Here is a 15,011-nt window from a genome sequence, read left to right as displayed (position 1 = left end):
GCAAGAGTGGCTAAGAAGGCGAAGTAGAAGAAATACGGATTTTAATGAAGATTATTTCCCTTTGGTATAAGTGAGACCCGTGAAAACATCCAAACACACGAAAGGAGGAGGTGGCTAGGATTAAAATTGTCAGCTTTCCCTTCCCCACAGGCCTAAAGAGCAGGACTGGCCTCTTCTGTGGTTGTGGCTGCAGTGGGCCTAGCACAGGGCCCCGCATGTAGAAGGTACTGGGGGACCTGTGGGCTTTAAGTTCCCCCTTCGTGAAATCGACACAGCCAGCCAAACGCCTGCCTCCCAGCCTGCGGTAAGAGGTCCAAGTTCTAGTCCTGGTTCAAAATCCGTTTCTGCCTCTGGTCTCTTTTGTAAAAATAATAATAATGCTGCCAGTCCGAGTTCCTTTGCAGGCCCGGTGAGGAAAATGCCAATAGTGGTGAGAGGGCTTGGAAAAGTCAAAGAGGTGATGTGTGGATGTAGTTGATCATCATCATTTTGTGTTCAAGAACAAGCCATGGAGAACAAAATTAGGAAAGTAAACCTACAGCCATAAAATATGTGCATACAAAGTAAAAATGAGCGCGGTTCCAAATCGACAGATGGTATTTGGGATTGTCTAATGCTTTCGAGTCTCAGTGCCCTTGTTCCCGCCTCCACAGAACCCTCCTGGGAGAGTGAACTGTACAGGAGGCGCCAGTTCACACCCTGGGAAGGGAGAGGCAGAGCCGGGATACAGGAGGAAGAGCTACACTTTGGCTGTAGAGTATAACATGCATGCAACATGGGAGGGGCGGGGCGTATGAAATGTATATACAGACCCCTTGGGGAGAGGGGTCCCGGCCAGGAGGCACTGAGCAAGGGAGGGGGTCCATCTCCCCCCTGGCCGGGAGGGGGGCTCTGGGGCAATCTCTAAGGGTTGCACCTCCCCAGGGAGAGGGGACAGCTGCCACTACTGCTTCTGTTCTCCCAACCCAAACTGGAGAGGCTGCTGAGCAAGGAGGACAGGGGTCCTGGGAGCCCAGACGGCGTCAGCACCCCTGTCCTTAACTCAGGGGCCCGAAAACTTCTTTGCATTAAATATCGTCAGACCTAGGAGATGGTCAAAGGCACAAAGTTAAACGCTGGGGGGAAGGCTGAGAGTGGTCTGTGACTCCCTGAAGCCCAGGGGTAGACCCGAGGTGTGATTTGTTCCCCTTTCCCCAGAAGGGTGACTGCTCCACTGGGCCTATCACCAGGGGACGTTTCCATCTCGAGTGCCCACCTTCCTGGGGAAGGGGGCATCAGGTTGGCACAGGTATGGGGGGGCCACTCTGTACATTAATACTTTGGTGAGGTTTGGGGAGAAGCAGGATTCTACCCCAGGCTCCTGACTCAAACCCTCTCCCTCAGCTGAATGCAAAACCCAGTGTCCACCCTCCTCCCAGCTCTGACCCAAGGCCAAGCCCACAGAACACTCGTTGAGTGAAGTCCTGAGAGCAGGGAACAGGGTGGAAGGGGAGGCAGGGGCGTCTTCTGTGAGAGCTCGGGGACGCGGGGACGGATCACAGTTTCCGCTCCACAGGTTGCTGGAGACACAGTTCGCTGCCCGCAGAGATGATGGGCAAGTGATTGTCCATGTGGTAGCTGATGAGGTGGCTGACACTCTCAAAGCGGTGATCCTTTGTCCGAACCTGGGAAAGTGAGAAGGAAGAGGGGTCAATTCAGGTGAGGAGCCAAGACCTCGGCGGCCCTTAAGTCTTGAAGAAAATGAAACAGTCGAGAAGGCTGAGCAAAGAGAAAAAGATGGGGGTGGGGCTGGGGGTGGGGGGTGATGGCTGGTTGAGGCTTCCCTGGAAAGAGAAGCTGGAGACAGCTGTGAGAGTGGGCAGGTGAGGGAACTACAGAAAGGCAAGGGGACCTCAGTCCAGAAAGCATGAAGCCTTTCTTGATTTGGACAGGGTTGGCGTATCTCACTGTGCAAAAAAAAAAAAAAAAAAAAAAGTGGGAAGGAGGCTGAAATTGTACAGAAGAGAAATGGAAGTTTTGAGGAGCAGTGAGACACTGAGTGTTAAGAGAAAGGACACTGGTCTGGGGACCTGGGGAGGCCCCCGGCTCCTCCTGCACGTGTGTGGCTCTTCACCACTGGCTATCACAACCTCTCCCCGGGGGTTTCCTCATCTGTCAAAGGAGGGACACAGAATAGACGAGCACCGTCTGGCTCTGAGGGGCTTAAGGTTTGGGGATTGGAGGACCGGCCAGGGCTGTAATGAACACAGCTCAGGCGCAGCGCTGAGGGCGCTGGAGGGCGGGGCCAACAGCTGCGACTGCACCAGAGGGTACTTCCGACCACCCACGTCCACACCTCTGTCACTCACCACACCCTCGGGGTCCACCAGGAGCAGGTGCTTGGGCTGCCCGCTCTGCAGGCCGGTGAGCACGTACTGGCCAGGTGTGGTCGTGCTCTCCCGCACCAGGAAGTCCCCGTTGAGCTGCAGCAGCGCCTCAGCCTCCCGCCGGCTCAGCTTCCCATGGAACCAGGGCTCCCTTTGGAGCTGCTCAGCCATGGACACCGACTGGGGAGGTGCAGGTACCCGAAGCGCATCTTCAAAGGGCTCTGGGGGGTTACAGAGAGAGCAAGGAGCAGCAGCTGGCACAACACACTCCCGGGACGGAGACCTTCAGGGAAGGGAGGCCAGGAATGAAAGAGCAGAAAGGCAGAAGAGACGGAACCAGGTGGGAAGGTGGGGACGAAGCAGAAAGGAGAGAGGAGTACTCACTCATGTCAAAGAGGTCCCGGGGTGCGCTGCCATTGGCGGTCACGTTGGGGGGCCCAGCCCCTCCCCCTGCCTGCCGGGCCTTGTCTAGGTTTTGGACGTTGACATAGGAGGGATCATCAAAGAGCTCTCTGCCTGCTGCGGAAAAGGATGCTCCGTGATGCTCCCGGCCCTGCCTGCTGCACCCCCGGCTCTTCCCTCCTCAGCTCACTCGCTCCCTCTCTCTCTGCCTCCCTTCATACCCGGGCAAGGTGGTTGAGGTGGCATCTGTTTGCGGACTTCCGGGTCTCCTCCCACAGGCTGCCCTACGGGCTGCAGGGATAAAGCAAGGTGAGACCAGCAGTCCTAACCAGCCTGGGCCCAGCCCACCTCCATCCTAGCAACTTACCAGGGTAGCTCCCAAGTGGCTGGGGGTCTGGGCACTGGGTGGAGCAGGTCGAACAGTCCCTGGGGCAGCTCCTTCCCGGAGCCTCATGTCCACCACGCCCCCCAAAGGGGGTTCCTTCCCCGGGAAGTCATTATAGTACTGATGGTCGGGTAGCTCTTCCTCCTCCTCATCCCAAGCTGATCCATCAAAGCCGGCCATTCTGGGAGGGACAGGAAGGCACAGGAGTGTGAGTACGCAGGAGAGCCGGGCAGGGCGAGGGGAACCCCACAGCACATCACACACACAGCGAGCCTTCAGTCCGCAGGCCTGAGGCTGGGTGTTTCCCAGGTACAGTCATTTCACCCTCCTGGTTTCCCTCCCTAGTTTTATAGAGGAGGAAAATTAAGGTGAGAGGTGAAAAGATTTATCCAAGATCTCCCAACTAAAAGGTGCTATAGGCAAGATTTAAACTCAGCTTTGACTTTACAGCTCATGCCCTTGACCACCAGGCTATTTCCTGAGAGGAAGGGGAAGCACGAAATAGTGGGGAGGGCATGTGCCGGAGGACTTGAACTTCCAAATACACCATCCCTACTGGCCCACTGCTCATTCCTTAAAGCCTACAGTGGGAAAGGAAGGGGTCTCAGGACAAACAGCCTTCCTCCAAGATCCACGAGCCTGGTGGCTTCTAGAAATAGGAAAACACAGAAAATGAAAGAGAAATAGGCAAGAAAGAGGGCGAGGCTAGTAATGAGGTGGCGGCTGGGAAGAGAAAAGCTCATTCAGCCAGAGAAAGAAATGCAGTTTGGAGGCCCTGAAATACAGCCCCACCACAGGCAAGCGAGAGGAAGAGCTGGCCCTGCAGCAGGCGGCCTAATGGCCACCGGAAACCCAAGAATCGCAGGAAGTAGGAAGCAGGGCACACAGGTTATTTCTTTCCCTGAACCTCCCCGAGCTCTGGCGTGGGAAGAGTAGACCTGCATTCCCAGTCTGGGTCTGGGGCCCAACAGCTGGCCCACACCCCACCGTGCTCACCTGTCATGGGGGGTGACCAGCTTGGGTGGGTTCCTGAGGTATTGTTTGAAGCGTAACTCGAAGGCCTGGCCAATGGTGCTGATGACATCCTGGGCAAGCCCTTCGGGACACTCCAGGATGTGGCAGGCTGCAGGTACAGCGAAGGCTGCCGGTGAGCTCTGAGGCGGGGTCTCGGGCGGGGGTGTGGGGTACTGATCCTCCTCAGCAGAAGCCCCTCCTCATCTCTGCTCGGTGAGAGGGGAAGGGCGGCCCTGGTCCCCCTCACCTGCCGCACCGCCATCCCGCCCCACCCAGTGCGCCCCACCATGCCTTACCTCTCTGATTCACGGGGTCTTTGGCAACGTAGGCAACATACTCGGCTGTGTCCTAAGACGGACAGAGTGAGAAGGGGCAGGTTAGCTAAATTCTACAGCTCCACCTTACTCCTGATGCCTAAACCCAGTCTTTTTCAAATACCTCTGCAACCCTACCTCCCCCACTGCCCTGGCTGATGGCTTCCCAATCCTTAGCCCCTTCCCCTCCCCCCCCCCAACCTGTGCTCTGTTCCCCAACTCACCGGATCTCCGCCGGACGCAAATGAGATAGACTGCATGTGGTGGTTGGCAATGATCTGAGAATTGGCACGGGGGATGGAAAAGGAAAAGAATGGCATGTGTCAGCCCCCACCCCTGGCCCAGAACCCTGCCGTCCCAGCCTCATTCTCTTAGCTTCTCACCCTAACTTCTTCCTACCTTCTGGCTACTCCAAAGCCCTCCACCTTAGTTTTTGGCCTCACAACTACATCTGCCCCTAGCCCTACCTCCCATGTCTCTGGTACCCCCTACCTAACCCCACCAACCTGTTTACAGTCTGCGGCCATGAGGTTGAGGCTGCTGGTGGAGACGGTGAGAGTGATTGGCATTCCAGCAAATTTCAGGTTACTCCTCCCCAGGATAGAGCTGAGCGGGCGGCCACAGGGCTAGAAAAGGCCCAGAGTCTCAGAAGCTGAGGGTTCCCGACACCAGGAAACACTTCTGCCTTCCCCTTGCCCCTCCACATCACCCAGCACCATCCCCAGCCCCAGCCACCCCAGGTACCTTTCTCCTCCGTGTGGCTCCCTTAGCACCCGGCACAGCCTCACACACCAGACTGATGGCCTCCCTGGGGAAAGAGGGGTGCTCAGACCCACAGGCTGCCTCCCACTCGGCTGGGGCTGCCACAGGGCTGGGGGAGGGGAGGGCCAGGCCAGACTCCCAGGGCACTCCAAGCTCTTTGTCGTGGTGGATTGAATTAAGGGCCTTTAATATTTGATGACACTGAGAGGCCGCTTCCTGGCTGATTGGGTTAGGGCCTCAATGGGTACGGCCCCACCCCCTTCCAGCCACCAAACCTCCCATTCCCTTCCCAAAGGCAGCAGCCACCACCGGTCTAACCCCACTTTCTGCCCTAGCCCCACAACTCTAAAGGCCGGAGAGGTAACAAGGATCCAGCCCAGAGGTGTCTCTTTTCAGTCACACTTGGACTCACTGTCCCAACTTTCTCTCAACCCACCTGCCCACCCACAGGTAGGCCACCTGCACCAAGGGCCCCACTCCCCATTCCCACAGCCTTACTAACCCCAGGACTCCCACAACCCCCTCCTCCCCCCGACTAACCTGGTGACCTGCGTCCGGGTGTTGAAGTCGAGGGCACGCATTGACTGCAGGACCTCCACACAGCCCATGTACTGAGGGGAGGGGGACAGCAGTTCAGCCACCTCCCCCCACCCCAGCGCTAGGGCCCTAGGACTTTTCCCTCCATAGTCCCTAAGGGAAGGAAAGCTGAGGCAGCTGCTCACTGCCCGCAGCTACATCCCACAATGTACAAGACAACGGGGAGTGAGGAAAGAGAGAGAGAGGACAAGCTGGGAGCGCCTCATGCACTGGGGGAGACTGGAGGGCAGTGCCGGGCACTGGGTGGCATGGGTGACACCTCCAGAAGCGGGAGGGGTCCACCGGGGGGAGTCCAGGAGTCCTCATGCCCACACTCGCCTCCGAGGTGCTGGGCATTGTGCGAAGCATGGCAGGGTGGGGGTGGGTAGGCAAAAGAAGGAGGAGGGCCCTGGCAGAGCTGGAAGAGGTCAGAGATCAGGCAGAAAGGTTAAGAAGCAGGACGCGGCGACAGAGGGGCTGCTGAGGGAGAGCAGGAGGAGTCCCACAAAGCTGCCGCGAGCAGAGGAGCTGCAGGGGTATGGGAGGGAGTGCAGGGGAGGATGTTCACTCACCCGAACCAAGTAGGAAACCCCGGGTCCCATGACTTTGTCGTTGGGATGCAGCCAGCCCCGCGTGGGCTTATTGACAAAGCTCCCGTGGCGGGTCCACTCCTCGCCCCCCAGCTGGCCCCCTTCCACCCGAGTCCTGCGCCCGCCGCCTCCACTCAGCTTGTTCATGTCCTGGAGGAGGGGCAGGGGGCCTGAGTCCGGCATGGCTGCCCCTGTGATCCCCTCCCCATCCTCGGCTGCCCTTCCTGGCTCCCCCTTGGGCCCCAGGCGGCCCCCAGCAGGGTTGGCCAGCTTCAGGTTGCTCATCCGGGGGAAGAAGGAGCACAGGGTGGTGGGACTGTCGTCCCCGGGCAGAGGGGGCAGGATTGGCCCCAGGGACGAGGCTGAAGGGGAAGGCAGCTCCTCCGGAGGGGTGGACCCTGAAGCCCCCTCTTCCAGCGACGACAGAGACTCATTCCGAAGTGGGTTGTACTTGGGCTTGGGGGGCAAGAGATCCATGGCTGGGGCGAGAGCAGGGCTGCTGCCCGGCCCGGCCCCCCTGCCAGCTGGGGCAAGGGGGCCAGGCAGGGGGCATCCCCAGGCCCCGAGCCTGCCGGGCCTCTGTGGCCCAGGAGGGGCAGGAGTCCTGGGGAGGGAGAGGGGCAAGTGGCTTCCGCTCCCCCAGCTCAGACCCAGACAGTTTCAGGCCCCATCCCCGCCCAGCGTGGAGCCTCTTCTCTGGCAGAGAAGAGAACAGGCTGGACCCAGAGCTGCCTGGCTCCTCCCCAGGGGCGGGGAGCTAAGGAGAGAGACCAATCCGGAGGACAGTGCTGACTCACAGGCTCAGAGGGGCTGAGCCCCCACTGCCGCCGCCCCAGCCCAGAACTCAGGCAGGGGCAGAGCTATCCTGCCCCTCTCCCCTACCCTAAACAAACAACTAGTGATCTGGGGGAGAAGTGGGAGTTTGGAGGAAAGGATGGAGGAGGAAGGAGAGGAGGGAGATAAGAGACGGTCTGGATCAATCCAAACCGGACATGGGCAGGAAGTCAGGGGAGGGGAGGGGGAATGAGGGAGGAAACAGAGGCAGCTGGGGGTGGAAAAGGGAGGAGATCCCAGAGCTCAGCATTTCCCTTCCTGTCCTGCTGGAACACGCAAATTCCTGCATCGTCCAGCCCAGGCCACCCCTCATCACTGCCACGTCCAGTGGGGTGAGGGCCCCAGGGAGCCTAGGCCATTAGCATCCTCTTCCAGGGCAGCTGTGGAATGGAACTAGGGAAATGGGAAAAGGAAGGAAGTGGTCCCAGTGGGTGCACAGTGGGACCCAGAGGAAGGGCAAAGCTTGGGAAGTCAGGGAAATAAAAGCCCAACCCCAGGGGGCCACCAAGGAGCCAGCAGGCTAAAGCTGCAGCCAGAGGACATGTGGGTCAAGCCTCCTCCTCTGCTCCTGGCACCCACCACACCAAGCGGGCAGTGGCCAGTGGCCAAGCACTGTTCTGCACTCTGGCAAGGGTGAGGACAGGGCAGTCCCTGGGCCCACCAGGTATCCTCCCAGCCCTCTTCCAGCAGTGCCCCTCACACCAGGGGAGGAGTCACCAAGCGATGGAGGTCAGGAGGCAGGCAAACGTGTGGCAGTGAACCATGTGCGGAGAACAGTCCCAAACCTCCAAACCTCCGCGGCTTCCTGCCACAGCTCTGCTTGAGGAAGCCTTGGAGGAAGTTGGAAAATGACCAAAACACAAGAAGTAGATACCTCTTCCCCTAGGCTCACCTCGGAATTACCCTTAGCTCTAAGTCAGAAGATTAAAAGAAATCTATAACGATGACCAATTCTAGCACTTAAAATGTGCTAGATACGCTCTCACCTCCTCTTCGTCCTCATGGCAGGAGAATCTGTCACTCTATTTCCTAAGACCCCAGGCCGAGAGAAGGAAAGGTTTCTTCCACAGCCACACACACACACACACACACACACACACACAGCCTCATCCTTAAAGTCAGCACTCTCTGGAAGCCTGCAGTATGGGCAGGCAGAGGATGACCAACAGGTGTGAGCATTTCAAAGAAAAGAGGGAGTCTGTCTCTAAATTTGCATAGGGAGAAGTGAGAGCCTACTGGAAGTTCAGGTGATTGGGTGTTGGAGGGGGGAGCCCAGCAGGGAGGAGGCGGGAGGAGCGGGAAGGGGCAGGAAATGGCGAAAGCCTGAGGAATGTTTCCAGCAGGGAAGGCAGGACAAGTGGAGCCAGGAGGAATGCCCAGACAAGAATTTTGGCTGGGGGGTGCGGGGGATGGAGCCAAACAAGTAGAGGCTGAGGAGTCCCTTAAAAGAAAAAAAAAAAAAAAAACCAGGATACAAATCCCTAACCCCATTGCAAACCACCGTTTTCTGGTAGTACAAAGTTCTCTCTCCTGTCACGTCCTCAAGCCACACATCAGCAAATCCACGGCCCTGTCTAGCCACAGCCTCAACCTACAGCTGTTTCTGCGGTGGGCTGGGAAACTATGAGCAAGCCTCTGTCCCGTCCTCGGGCCAAACCCCAAGCCCAGGCCCACCCTTGGGGGAGGGTAAGGCTGCCTCTAATCTCACTCCTCAGAGCTCCCACCTAGTGGAGCGGGAAAGCCCTCGGGAAAACTGAGCCCAAGGCCCCAAGAGAGAAAGGACAGGAAACGTAAGCAGGTGGAGCTTCTGAGACTGAGGAAACTGGGGTGATGACTTGGATGCCACCCGGATCGAGTTCCTTAGGGGGCGTGGCCCTCTAGGATGCGCAGCAGACTTCCAGGAGATGAGGCTCCGGGACAATCGGACGTGGATTGCGGAAGGGGCGGGGCTTCTATGGGGCGGGGCCTATCGAGGGGCGTGGCTTCAGTGAATTCGAATCGTTCTTTCAAGAGCAGAGCTTTGCCCTTTTGGGAGATAGGATCTTTGACAGACAGGAGTTAGCGGAGAATCGTCGCGAGGAGGCGGAGTTTGGAAGAACTGGGAGGACTAACGAAGCGTTTCTTGTAGAGCTGGAAGCATGTCTGGGGGTGGGACTTCCAGGAAAACTGGGCTACAGGGAGGGGTCGGAGACAATAAATTTAAAAACTGGGGTTCAGGGAGCCCCCTGAAGTTGGGAGGTGGGACTTCCGGAGAGGGGGTCTCAGGGGCGGGACTTAGCAGTGAAGACCGGAAGTGGGGTCCCGGGAGAGGGGTTCCGGGGTGGAGGAGTGGGTTGCCTAAGGAGAAAAAAAAAAGTGAAAACTCACCAGGGCCTCATGGGGTCTCCGCACCGCGCCGCGGGCCGATTTGGTTCCGGATCACGCCACTGCCTGCTTAGGTCGCCGCTCCAACTTTCTCCCCGGCCCGGCCTCCCTGGAGAAACTTTATTACACTCACTTCCGGCCTCACTAACCCCTGACCCTCTACCTCACGGTCCCTCCTTCGCCCCGCCTACTTTCCTGAATCAGCCAATGGTAGCGCGAAGGCGCTCACAGGCGCCGCGATAACCAATTAGAGGCCTATCTCTGACCCAAGTTTGTGCTTGAGAAACGTAAGAAGCGCACTCCAATAAAGACTGGAGGAGAAGCAAATCCTAAGCCAATAGGAGGCTCGAAGGTGGAGCTGTCCCGCCTTGAGCCCAAAGGACCAATGGGAAGTGCGGGCGGTGTGTTTGAAAGCGAGGCCAAAGAGGGTGGGAGCGCGTGCTGCTGGGAGTTGTTTGGAGGTTGGCAGCGCGGGGCTGACGGCCCGCAGGCAGAGCGATCATGTCGCACAAACAGATTTACTATTCGGACAAGTACGACGACGAGGAGTTCGAGTACCGGTTAGTGCCGGCGGGGGGCCGTAGCGAGGTCGGGAGAAGAGAAGGCACGAGGAGTTGGTAGCGAGGATGGAGGCGACAGAGGGGGCGCATGCGCAGGAGACCAGCGGGGGGTGGGTGTGAGGTTGGTGGAACGCGGAAGGCGCGTGCGCCGGGGGTGGCCGGCGCCCTGGAACAGTGGAGTCTGGAGTCAGCCCCCGGTTGAGGGGAGGCGTGATGAGTCCGACCACCTTCACCCTGTGGGTTTCTGGGTCTTGGTCTCAGCTTCACTGGGAGCTGCTGTGGAGTCTACTGGGTGAAGGTGGCAGCAGCGGAGCTGGCCTTTTCCTCGCGTTCTCACTGCGAGCGGTGAGAATGCTGAGGAAGTTAATGCTGCTTATTCTTGGGGAAGGAAAGAGGCGTGGTTGTCTGGCTTGTTTTAGGACGGGGGCGTCGAGGACCGGGCGGGGAATTAAAGTGCCGAGAAGCACTGAGAACCAGTGGAGTGCGTGCAGGTTTCACTTGTTTACTGGATGTGAGCATCTCACGGTCTTTAAAATTCTGAGCAAGAATCTGGCAGACGGCTGGAAGAAGGTGGTGGGCCTGCGGAGCCCGGGCCGTGAGCGGGGCGTGGTGGGGACACACAGCCTGGCAAGGAAGGGGCGGGGGCTCCCTGGAAGAGCCCTCAGGTGACACTGTAGCAACGAAGGGAAAAGTACAGCTTGACCAGAATTGTCCCGGAGGTACTGGATGGCCAGATGCCCAAGATGGGGGAGCGTTTGGGTTTGATAAGTTCTGAGCCCATAGGAATATTAGATTGGAAAAGGAGGAAAGACAGAATTCTACAAGTGTTGTCGTCACACTAATCTGTATCAATTGCAATATTTAAGACGGCTTGCGGCTTTTATCTTGCCTCCTGGAATGGAGGGGGAAATGGAAGCTTGGTTTTCTCGTGCCTTCCCTCAGCCCGGTTCGGGCCTTCGGGCACTGCAGAGCACCCAAGGCGTGTGTGTTTACAGACACATAACCAGCTTCAGGCTGGGATCATCCTAGATCCTTCTCAAACTCCATTCCTTTTATTTCCCTCAGCTGTTTTCCTCTACATCCGAACTAAGCGAACTCCAACTGTATGCTTATGACGTGTTTGCAGGGCTGGGAGACATCACTAGTTTCGTCCCTGGGAAGATGTAACTGTTAGTTTGGCAGTGGCGTTTTGGTTTAAGAGAGGGGTTTGTTTTGTTTTGTTTTAATGTACTGAGGCCAGATTTTGTGCCAGGGGCTGGTTAGAATGTCAGCTATTTTCAGACATTTAGACTAGAATTATCTCTTTAGGAAAAAAACCTCTGATAACTAGTGCTGAGGGAGCATTTAGGACATTTTTGTTGCGTGTGATGAAGTGTATCTGAATGAGTCCAGTTCCAGTCAGAGGAGTCATTTCTTTGCCATGGAGACTCATCCTTGGTCAGAGAATCAAGTCTCATGGCATGCCCCTTCAGAGTTAGGAAAATGAGATTCAAGATTTTTGAAAGAAGACTAACAGTTCACCTCTGTGATGTGTCTTCCACACCCCACTTTATCGATGTTAACATTTCATGCTCTTTGCAGGGCCTGTTACATTGTGGGTAATTACTAGAAAACCCTAAGATCCACAAAGGCACAGAAAATGAACATCAACAGTGCCTGGCACTCAGTCACTGGAAGTACTCATTCGCACTCTTTTTTTTTTTTTTTTTTTTTTTTTTGACAGGCAGAGTGGACAGTGAGAGAGAGAGACAGAGAGAAAGGTCTTCCTTTGCCGTTGGTTCACCCTCCAATGGCCGCCGCGGCCGGCGCGCTGCAGCCGGCGCACCGCGCTGATCCGATGGCAGGAGCCAGGAGCCAGGAGCCAGGTGCTTTTCCTGGTCTCCCATGGGGTGCAGGGCCCAAGCACCTGGGCCATCCTCCACTGCACTCCCTGGCCACAGCAGAGGGCTGGCCTGGAAGAGGGGCAACCGGGACAGAATCCGGCGCCCCGACCGGGACTAGAACCCGGTGTGCCGGTGCCGCTAGGCGGAGGATTAGCCTAGTGAGCCGCGGCGCCGGCCCATTCGCACTCTTTAATATACCCTTGCGAGGAGCCTTGTTGTGGCATAACGGGTTAAGGCGCTACCTACAATGCCATACGGGCACCAGTTCAAGTTCTGGCTGCTCCACTTCCAATCCAGCTCCCTGCTAGTGTGTCTGGGAAAGCAGCAGAGGATGGTCCAAGTCCCTGGGCCCCCGTACCTACATGGGAGACCCAGATGAATTTCCTGGCTTCTGGCTTCAGCCTGGCCCAGCTCTGCCTGTTTTGGCCTTTTGGGGAATAAACCAGCAGACAGAAAATATCTCTCTAACTTTGCATTTCAAATAAATAAAATTTAAAACTATATATATAGTCTTGTGAGAATTTTTATAACTTGGCCTATATTTTCAGCTGCCTCTACCCCACAATAAGATTGTATAAACTCAAAGGCCGACACTGTGGCGTAGCGGGTAAAGCCACTGCCTGCAGTGCCAGCATCCCATATGAGTGCCGGTTTGAGGCCTGGCTGCTCCACTTCTGATCCAGCTCTCTGCTATGACTTGGGAAAGCAGTGGAAGATGACCCAAGTCCTTGGGCCCCTGCACCCATGTGGGAGACCTGGAAGAAGCTCCTGGCTTCAAGATTGGCACAGCTCTGGCCATTGCGGCCATCTGGAGAGTGAACCAGTGGATAGAAGAACTCTCTCTCTCTCTCTGCCTCTGCCTCTCTGTAACTCTGCCTTTCAAATAAATAAATCTTTAAAAAAAAAAAAAAAAGATTGTATAAACTCCAGAAGCCAGTTTCTCTTTTTCCTTTCTTGGCTTTATATACAGGCACTTGTCCAACAGGCTGTATCCAGTACTAACACAAATGCCCCATCTCCCTATGTTTCTGTTGCAGGCATGTTATGTTGCCCAAGGACATAGCCAAGCTGGTCCCTAAAACCCATTTGATGTCTGAATCTGAATGGAGGAACCTTGGCGTTCAGCAGAGTCAGGGATGGGTCCATTATATGATCCACGAACCAGGTCAGTGCACTGGCTAAATGTAGCCAGATAGGACTACTATACTGAAGGACTGAAGGAATACCATCACAGAACCCAAGAAAACAGGAGATGGGGGGGCCCGTTTCCTGCTCCTTTCCCGTTTAAACAAAGCTGTAGTGACTGAAAATAATAGTAACATGTCTGGGAAGTTCAGAGACAGCCTGTCACTAAATTCAATCAGAGGGCACTCTTTTTAAGCCCACATATACCCTGGTTATGGCTTCTGCTTCATTTCCCACCAGAAAGCCAATTCTTGGATGTGTTCCAAATAAGCCAAGGAAAGTATATTTCTTGATAAGACACCAGACACCACGCTGCCAGGCAAAACTAATAAAGGACACCCCAGGGCAGCACAAACACAGCAAAGGAACTGATGCCAATAATTCTCTGCTTGGCAGACAGGCCCGACTTCTGGGTCTGCTTCTAAGGCCATATGTTTAAATCTTAATTTAGTTATAAAGATCTGAGTGGGTGATGGTTGGGAGGTGGGGGTGGAATGCATAGAACAGAATGGTGCGAGTTCCTCTCGGATTTCACTCGCTCTTTCAGAACCCCACATCCTGCTGTTCCGGCGGCCACTACCGAAGAAACCGAAGAAATGAAGCTGGCGCGCCACTTCCAGCCTCGAGCTCCACACAGCTGTTCTTCCTTTCTGACATCTTTCTGATAACATTATGTTGCCTCCCTTCCTTCTTCTCACTCTGATATTTCAAGGATGTTCAATACACTGTTCACATATGCTGGTACCTGCTGCTTTGCTTCATGAGTAAAGCCAACACCACCACAGCCCAGCCAGCGAGAGTGCTCTGCAGGCCACGGCCTCCCCTGAATGTGACCCCAGAAGCCACGGTGTGTTCTGTAGCCCGCAGAGCATCTGAGAGTAAGACCATGGTTATCACAGGGGTCGTGTGACCTTGCTGTTCTGTTTTTTTTCCCGCCGAGTATTGTATGGATGGTGACTTCTGATTTTATGTTTCAATGTATTGGAAACTCTCCATTTTATTCAAGAAATCTATTCCATGTTTAAAGCCTTGATTAAAGAGGAAGTTTTTATCAATCTAATTCTGGAAGGGTTCCCCCCCCCCCCACCTTCTGGTTGAACATCACTTTCACTGTCGTTGTTCTAATTATATGCCCTGAAGTTTAATAATGAAGCTCAGCTCTTCGCTGATAATGAGGTTTATTTGAACATTGAGGTAATTGGTTTTTAATCTACTTTGAAGCAGACTTGCTGTCAAACATCTTCAGAAATATATATTTCACTCTGCTAGTCCGAGGTGGAGGTTATATGGGGACAACCTCATCTCATCAAAACAAATGAACTGTTTCTGACAGTCAGGGGGGTTGCCTTTAACGTAGCCCTGATATTTGAAGGGCACCCGAGTGAAGGGAGGAGGCTGTCGGCCACTGGCCGCGCGTGTGCTCCAGGTGCTGCCTGAGACTCCTGTGCGACTCAGTCCTCAGCCTGGGGGTGCTGTCAGTGGTTCTCGACTTTACTTGTACATTGGAATCACCTGGGGACCTTCACAAGTACTGACGCGGCCTGAGTCATTGCTAGACATGCTGACTGAATAGGTCTGGGGTGTGGACTGACGTAGGGACTTCTAGCATTTTTATGCAAGTAGTTATGAGCTTTGAGAAAACAAATGTGAAGTAGTTGCTTTAAGAAAACATATCACCAAAAACAGCTTACCCTTTGCTTTAGAAAACGGTAGTACAAAGTAAAGGAGCTTAATCTCCCTCTTCCCTGCCGCCATCCATTCATTCCTAGAAGAGTG

General features: G+C 55.4%; 2 protein-coding genes across 7 annotated transcripts; one reads left to right on the top strand and one right to left on the bottom strand.

The window, feature by feature from the left end:
* Window positions 1-24: 24 nt before the first annotated feature.
* On the bottom strand, window positions 25-9,804 carry SHC1 (SHC adaptor protein 1). 6 transcript variants are annotated; one of them, XM_070077610.2, is made up of 13 exons: window positions 9,611-9,804; window positions 6,392-6,559; window positions 5,784-5,854; window positions 5,226-5,289; window positions 4,988-5,107; window positions 4,706-4,759; window positions 4,464-4,515; window positions 4,150-4,276; window positions 3,136-3,334; window positions 2,990-3,059; window positions 2,751-2,882; window positions 2,349-2,587; window positions 25-1,664 (listed from the first exon to the last, which is right to left on the bottom strand). In XM_070077610.2, exons 2-13 carry the CDS (start codon window positions 6,554-6,556, stop codon window positions 1,536-1,538), a joined length of 1,422 nt encoding a protein of 473 aa, XP_069933711.2. In that variant the 5' UTR covers window positions 6,557-6,559; window positions 9,611-9,804; the 3' UTR covers window positions 25-1,535. The 6 variants fall into 6 exon arrangements, with proteins under 6 accessions (XP_069933711.2, XP_051714588.2, XP_089156008.1 ...); XM_051858628.3 differs by having other exon boundaries at window positions 2,751-2,885; window positions 9,611-9,787; XM_089299882.1 differs by lacking the exon at window positions 6,392-6,559 and having other exon boundaries at window positions 2,751-2,885; window positions 9,611-9,754.
* A 44-nt stretch (window positions 9,805-9,848) lies between these two features.
* CKS1B (CDC28 protein kinase regulatory subunit 1B) lies at window positions 9,849-14,295 on the top strand. Its single transcript, XM_008264365.5, has 3 exons — window positions 9,849-10,167; window positions 13,088-13,215; window positions 13,783-14,295. Exons 1-3 carry the CDS (start codon window positions 10,109-10,111, stop codon window positions 13,833-13,835), a joined length of 240 nt encoding a protein of 79 aa, XP_008262587.2. The 5' UTR covers window positions 9,849-10,108; the 3' UTR covers window positions 13,836-14,295.
* Window positions 14,296-15,011: the final 716 nt, after the last annotated feature.

The sequence above is a fragment of the Oryctolagus cuniculus genome, chromosome 7 (assembly GCF_051225735.1).
Source record: "Oryctolagus cuniculus isolate XC-2025 breed Fujian yellow rabbit chromosome 7, ASM5122573v1, whole genome shotgun sequence".
In the NCBI taxonomy this organism is placed as follows: Eukaryota; Metazoa; Chordata; class Mammalia; order Lagomorpha; family Leporidae; genus Oryctolagus; species Oryctolagus cuniculus.
This window is presented reverse-complemented; position numbering and strand designations above follow the sequence as displayed.

Bases quoted from the DNA above. Each gene is read 5' to 3' on its own strand.
- CKS1B (XM_008264365.5), top strand. From the start codon at position 10,109: ATGTCGCACAAACAGATTTACTATTCGGACAAGTACGACGACGAGGAG. The intron at 10,168-13,087 runs GTTAGTGCCGGC...TTTCTGTTGCAG, and splicing joins GACGAGGAGTTCGAGTACCG to GCATGTTATGTTGCCCAAGG. The intron at 13,216-13,782 runs GTCAGTGCACTG...TCGCTCTTTCAG, and splicing joins TTATATGATCCACGAACCAG to AACCCCACATCCTGCTGTTC.
- SHC1 (XM_051858625.3), bottom strand. From the start codon at position 6,886: ATGGATCTCTTGCCCCCCAAGCCCAAGTACAACCCACTTCGGAATGAG. The intron at 3,335-4,149 runs GTGAGCACGGTG...TGTCCCTCCCAG, and splicing joins CTGGTCACCCCCCATGACAG to AATGGCCGGCTTTGATGGAT. The intron at 2,588-2,750 runs GTGAGTACTCCT...GTAACCCCCCAG, and splicing joins CCGGGACCTCTTTGACATGA to AGCCCTTTGAAGATGCGCTT.